A 6345-nucleotide genomic window follows, 5' to 3' on the forward strand; every position below is an offset into this window, starting at 1 on the left:
CAGGCGTCTATGGCTGGGCTGGTAATGAGAAAATTAAGAGCAACAGCACCTCCTTTGTAAGCTACTATAAGTTTATCTCTTTCTATATAACATTTATCTCACATTATTCTTGGGAGTGCTGGTTTCAATGTCTGTTTTCAGGTGTATTACTTCCTTTATCACCAATACCTACAAAAACAGTTTGAATGACACACTCTCAGTCTTCATTTTTATAAAACTGTGGCCTTGTAATAGTTTACAACTAATAATTTCTTTATTTTATTTGGTATTTCAGTACAGTGTGAAACCATCTTTTCTGGAGATTCTCCATGTTGCTGGTGCCAAGGGGTATATGTTTACAGAAAAAGAGGTATGTTATTTTGTGACATAAATGCTAGCTGTATAGACGAAGAAGATAGAGATTATTGGACACTGTGTTACTAAGAGTAAGATAATACAGATTATGTTGATATGATTTATATCCAGTAGTAATTGATGAATTCTTTCTCTAATGCAAGTTGTCTCTATTAAATGCTGTCTCTTTCTAGCATAGTACAAGTTATAGAACAGATATATTCCTGAAATGCTGTCGAATTATGTTACAGTTACCTTCCTGTAATATAACACTATACCTTTCTAACACATACCAGTTTTGGTACTAAGACATTACCCTTTTCATTAGTAGGCTGTCACCTTATTGATTTAGTCAGCCATCACCCTTTTTGATTAACTATTTACAAGTGTCATTTCATGATTTACAAAGATATTTTACTATCAAAATGACAATTACTTAAAGTTGTATGTACTAACACAACTGTTGGCTAAAAGGAATATAGATGAACAATAATGTTTAAAACAGAATGAAGTATTAAAATTTGAGTCTATTTGAGCCTGAATTTTTGTTGTGCTAAGGTGATAAGTTCCTACTGTCTTTTGTATGTTTTTATTTCTTCCTTTTGTATTTTAACTTGTATGTTCCCAAGTGAATCACATTGTTTGGTTTATGTTGCAGATCTTTAGATATTTAAAACATTATATTTGGTCTCGGAAATTGTTTGATCCAGAACAACCTTGGATTTTCCTATGTCACAACGACAGATTAGCAGATGTATTTAAATTAGAAAAATTTATAATTTATGATGTTCCGTAAGTATCTTGTGACTAATTTAAAATTAACTGTAAAAATTTTAATATAAATAATATTCAAGCCTATTTTCCTGTCTCCTACTCCATCTGTTACCATAGCGTAGCAATCTTTACATCTGCTAGAACTAATACAAAGTAGCGATCCTTAGTTGAATACTGACCAGTGAGATTGTCTTTTCACTTCAAAATAATTAAAAGGTTTATTTTTACTATGTTTCAAAGTGATCTTTTTAGCTTTTTTTTTTTTAAGTGCTTGAAGCTTTCTTGCCTTGTCTGTAAGGTTTTAGTTTCAGGTAAAGAATCATTAGAACCCTCTCCCACATAATTCTGAAACTTCTCTCAGAGGTGAGCAGCAAGTAACAAAAGAGAAAAAAAATTGTCTTGATGTAAATCTTTTTCTACTGTGTATGTTAATAATGGTATAATCTAATTTAAAATTTCTTTTATATTCCTCAGATCTCTTATTGCCAGATATGGAATAGAAAGCCCAGAATATCATCCAAAACTCACAAAAAGACTGAACAGTGAAGAAGTAAGATTTATATTGCTGTTATTATAATTCTTCGCTATTTCCAGAACACAAGCTTGTTTATAGATTCTTTGTACAGTAGTTGAAACCTCTTACATGCAATGCATCTATTCTGGCTTAACTACTTTGTTTTTACCTCACATAAATTTAGCTAAAGGACTGCTTAGAGAGGAATTAACTGATGGCATTGCCAATTCAAATACCAAGTCTTTGATTACAGGACAGTGATGATAATAATATCAGTAATAGTGATTATTTTAGACACTTTGAGGTAGAGATAATTTAACATTAATTGAATGTAGGAAAGATTTGATAAGATTTTATAAAGATCAATGTTATTGTAATACCCCGTCATCATTTTACACTTTTTGATATATTATTGTAATATTCTGTCATCACTAGTCACTGTCAATATTTGAAAATATTACTCCTGCCAAATTTCTGTAATAATTGCAGTGACATTTCAGTTTGTCAAGTTGAATACCATAATAACTGTATGTTGTGATATGTTAAGAACCATTTCACACTGTAGTATGTTAATAACTGTATTGTATTGATATATGTTAATAACTATGTCAAGTTGAGATATGTTAACTGTTATGTAACATGTTATTATGTTACATTATGATATATTAATAATTGTGTCATGTTATGATATTTAATCATATCTTCTTGTGATTTCAAATTTTGGCACAAGGCCAGCAAGTTCAGGGGAAGGTTAAGTTGATTACATCGACTCCAGTGCTCAACTGGTACTTATCAATCCTGAAGGGATGAAAGTAAAGTGATCCTTGGCAGAATTTGAACTCAGCCTGTTTTAATAATCACATCACATTGTGGTTGGCGTTAGGAAGGGCATCCAGATTGGAGCCTAGTGTAGCCATCCGGTTGCACCAGTCCTCAGTCAAATCGTCCAACCCAAGCTAGCATGGAAAGCGGACGTTAAACGATGATGATGATTGTGATGTTTATAATTGTCACATTGTGAATGTTAATAACTGTGCTTTGTTGAAATATGTTAATAAACCTGTCATCTGTTATAACTTTGGTTTCTTTCTTTACAATTCAATAGCTAAAAGAAATGTTAGATACAAATAGCCGTCTGACTTCTCATTCTTCTGCTCCTGGCCAAATGCAATCTACACCTTCGGACATTACCAGTAGCACCTCGGAGACCACTACCACACAAACAAGTTCTTCATTATTAGGTTTGTAGCTCAATTCCAAACCATCATCTCTCTACTTTTCATTGAACAAAGTTCACAATCTTCAATGTTCATCTTAAAAATAAGTAAATATACTGGGTAAGTTAGTTTTGAATATAAAAAGAGAACAGGATGGTCATAGCTGGATTGTCAGTCAAGTGCCACACAACTGATCAAAGAAACATGTAGACGAAATTTAAAACCACCAATTCTGTATGAAGTAAACAAGTACAGATTCATAGTTACAGTTATACTGTAACTTTACATACTTCTGATATGATCAATATGTGGTCTGTATGCTTGAACACTCCACAAAGTCTTTTGGTACACACTAATACATTGAACAAAAAAAGCAATAAGACATATCTAGACTGCAACACTGCATGCTGGATCATGCAGTGTGGTGCTTATCTAGTTGCTGGTATGATACATCTGAAACGATAAATATATGGCATATATCTGCTTGACTGTGGAGTGTTTTTAGTGATTTGGTGTTTATCTATATGACATACACTACATGTTTTATCAGAGCTGATTTGTTGGTTATACTACAGTAATTATAATAACCACCAACACTACCTGTTATAGCTATTAGCACTACTATAACCACTAACACTAACTATAATGATGACCAAAACTAACTACTTTAGCTACTACCAATTATTACTATAGCCAATACTAATACTAACTGCTACAACCATCTAACCATCGGGAGAGCCTATGAGTGAACCATTACACAGGTGTTTGATCTGGTAGAAATAACAGCCAAATCTTAAGTAATTCTTGAGACTTGTAATGGAACAAGATGGTCACATTTGAAAAGTTTTTGGTCATAGGTATACCCCATCATAGTTAGCCTATATGTGACTGAACATTAACTTGCAATAAAACAACATAATTTTGGTTTTTGGATAATTTTTATTGTATTTCAGTTTTTCTGTAACTGATTTAGTTTTTCATATAAACCTGGGTTTGCATATAACAGCTAGCTCACATATTTAATAAACCAATTAACTTACTAATTAGGAAACATTAAAAACAAAACAAAACAAAAGGCAAACAATTTTTTAAATATTTTGTTGAGTAACCAATGATAAAATAGTTTTGAGTACAAAGTTGAGTAGATGATGTTTGTGTATGAAGGCACAGTTAATGGTTCATTGTGTCTATGGAGACACAGTAGATGGGGTATGACATGCTGGATAAATGGCTTCTCCATGGTTCTCTCATCTTCACTAACAGCCCTCTGCTGCATAATCATCTTTAAAAGTTGTACATTTTATATTTTTCTTACCTTCCAAGTAAAAGTTTCCATATATATTGTTTTTTTTTTATCTCTCTTCAGAAGAGTCATTGAGGGCTTCAACCAGCTGTTCCCCATCAACTAGCTTTACATTGACTCTGGAAATGAATAATGAAAATGAAGTATTGAGTATTGAAGTAGGAAGAATTTCATTCTTTTAAAATTGCTTTTCACATTGTTTTTTTCATTCAGAAATGGTACCATTGCAAGTATAATGAAATGTTCTCCATGATATAGTTCAAACATACTGAAAAGTTCTTCATTGAAGAATGGCAGAGTCCCAAATATAAGGAGGACAGTAGTAATGTTAACTTCCTAGTTATGAATGGCTATTTTTGTTAACAAGGATTTTGTGCATGTGTACAGAGAGAGAGAGAGAGAGAGAAAGAAGTGTAGGTATATGTATATAGAATACAAATGTAGATATGTGTGTGACCGTACACACACACACACACACACACACACACACACACACATACACACACACACACATGAAGACCTGTTTGCCACAGCAAAATTAATACCAGTCACATTAAAAGCACCCAGTACACTCTGTGGAATGGTTGGCATTAGGAAGGGCATCCAGCTGTAGAAACCATACCAGAATGGGCAATGGAGCCTGGTGCGGTCCATGGCCATACCAGCTCCAATCAAACCATCCAGCCTATGCCAGCATGGAAAATGGACATGAAATGATGCTGATGATGATGATACATATACAGTGAGTTTTTAAGTTATTAACGACATAACATTTGTTTATTTTATTTAAAAACTACTTATGGGAATTCAAAGAAATTTCCACAAAATGATGGCAACAGTTATATGTATGTGGTGTGTAAAAACTTGAGGTTTTGCACAAGTGTAAACAAACCACAGCCATTTGCATAATTTCCACAAACTTTCAGAGTTCCAAGTTATTAATGAGTGGTCTGATAATCATGTAATTATGAGTCGTAAATGTGACTTAACAGCTTCAGAGAAATCTGTTATTACTTCTGTACTTGCAAAAGGTAAATCAACATTAGAAATATCTAAAATAATTGGAAGATCTCACCAAACTGTAAAAAAATTTGTTACAGCTCCTACGAAGATATGTAAGAGAGCTAACAATGGTTAGTCGAGGGCTGTTTCTGAAACTTTCTTCATTACAAATTAATCGTGAAGCTGTAAAAGAAGCCAGGTCCTACAAGTGGAGAACTTTTCAAGCACATTGGAAAACAACTGTGTCCAAAATTACCTGATGGCATCTTCTAAAAAAGTCAGTAAACCAGTGACATCAGTTAAAAGGTTTCCTTCTAACAAAATACACATACAAAATCGTCTGAAATGGACAGAAGATAACACGAAGGTTAGTTTTTCAAGTTTTGTTTATGGACAAAACTTGTGCTTACCCTTGATGGACCTGATGGTTGGAGCAAGGGATGGGTTGTAAATGGAGGAGATTGTCATCAACACTTGAGATGCCAACAAGAGTGAGGAGGCATCGTAATTTGAGCAGATATTATTGGGGGCAATATGGTTGGTCCTTGGAAAGTGCTTGGCAGTGTTAAAATGACTGCAGATGCTTACATAGCCTTTCTGAGGAAGCACCTTGAAGCTTGGTTAACAAAGCAAACAATCACCTTCATGACAACCATAATATTCATGCAAGATAATGCACCTTTACACTTAGTGAAGAAACTACAGAGTATGTGCCACAATTAAGCTTCTTGGAAAATAAAGTGGACTCCCTGTTCCTTCAACTTAAACCCAATAAAAAACTTGTGGAGTATTCCAAAGTGATGAGTTTACAAGAATGGATGCCAGTTTAGAAGCAAGGATGAACTATGGCAGGCAATAGTGGATTATTCCATGGTGTAACATCCAAGGAGATCCAGAAATAAGCATGTTCCATGGACAAGTGCCTTTTCCAACTTATTTCAAACAAATGCTTATATATCCCTTACTAGCCAGCTCACCTATCATTTTTGAATGCTGTTTATTTCTATTTCTTCCGTGTTTATGACTGTATGTGTTCATCTCAGTATGTACATCAAACAAGTAAATTGATATTTTCTTGTCTACATGAATTTTAATTACACATTACTAATAATTTGAAACACAGTGTATATGTATGTATATATATAGAAATGAATGTGGGGGTGTGTATGTATGTGTGTGTATATATATATATATATATATAT

The 6345-nt window shown here is 33.4% G+C and overlaps 1 protein-coding gene across 5 annotated transcripts in view; it reads left to right on the forward strand.

Annotated features, from left to right (window-relative positions):
• Positions 1-6345, forward strand: part of LOC106869951 (E3 ubiquitin-protein ligase Mdm2) — a 109459-nt gene that overhangs the window by 89069 nt on the left and 14045 nt on the right. For all 5 annotated transcript variants that reach the window (XM_052974827.1, XM_052974825.1, XM_052974826.1 and 2 more), the window contains 5 exons: positions 275-349; positions 992-1125; positions 1582-1657; positions 2727-2862; positions 4205-4299. In XM_052974827.1, the coding sequence (XP_052830787.1) occupies positions 275-349; positions 992-1125; positions 1582-1657; positions 2727-2862; positions 4205-4299 (516 nt within the window). The remainder of the gene's footprint in view (positions 1-274; positions 350-991; positions 1126-1581; positions 1658-2726; positions 2863-4204; positions 4300-6345) is intronic.

The sequence above is a fragment of the Octopus bimaculoides genome, chromosome 19, assembly GCF_001194135.2.
Source record: "Octopus bimaculoides isolate UCB-OBI-ISO-001 chromosome 19, ASM119413v2, whole genome shotgun sequence".
Classification (NCBI taxonomy): Eukaryota; Metazoa; Mollusca; class Cephalopoda; order Octopoda; family Octopodidae; genus Octopus; species Octopus bimaculoides.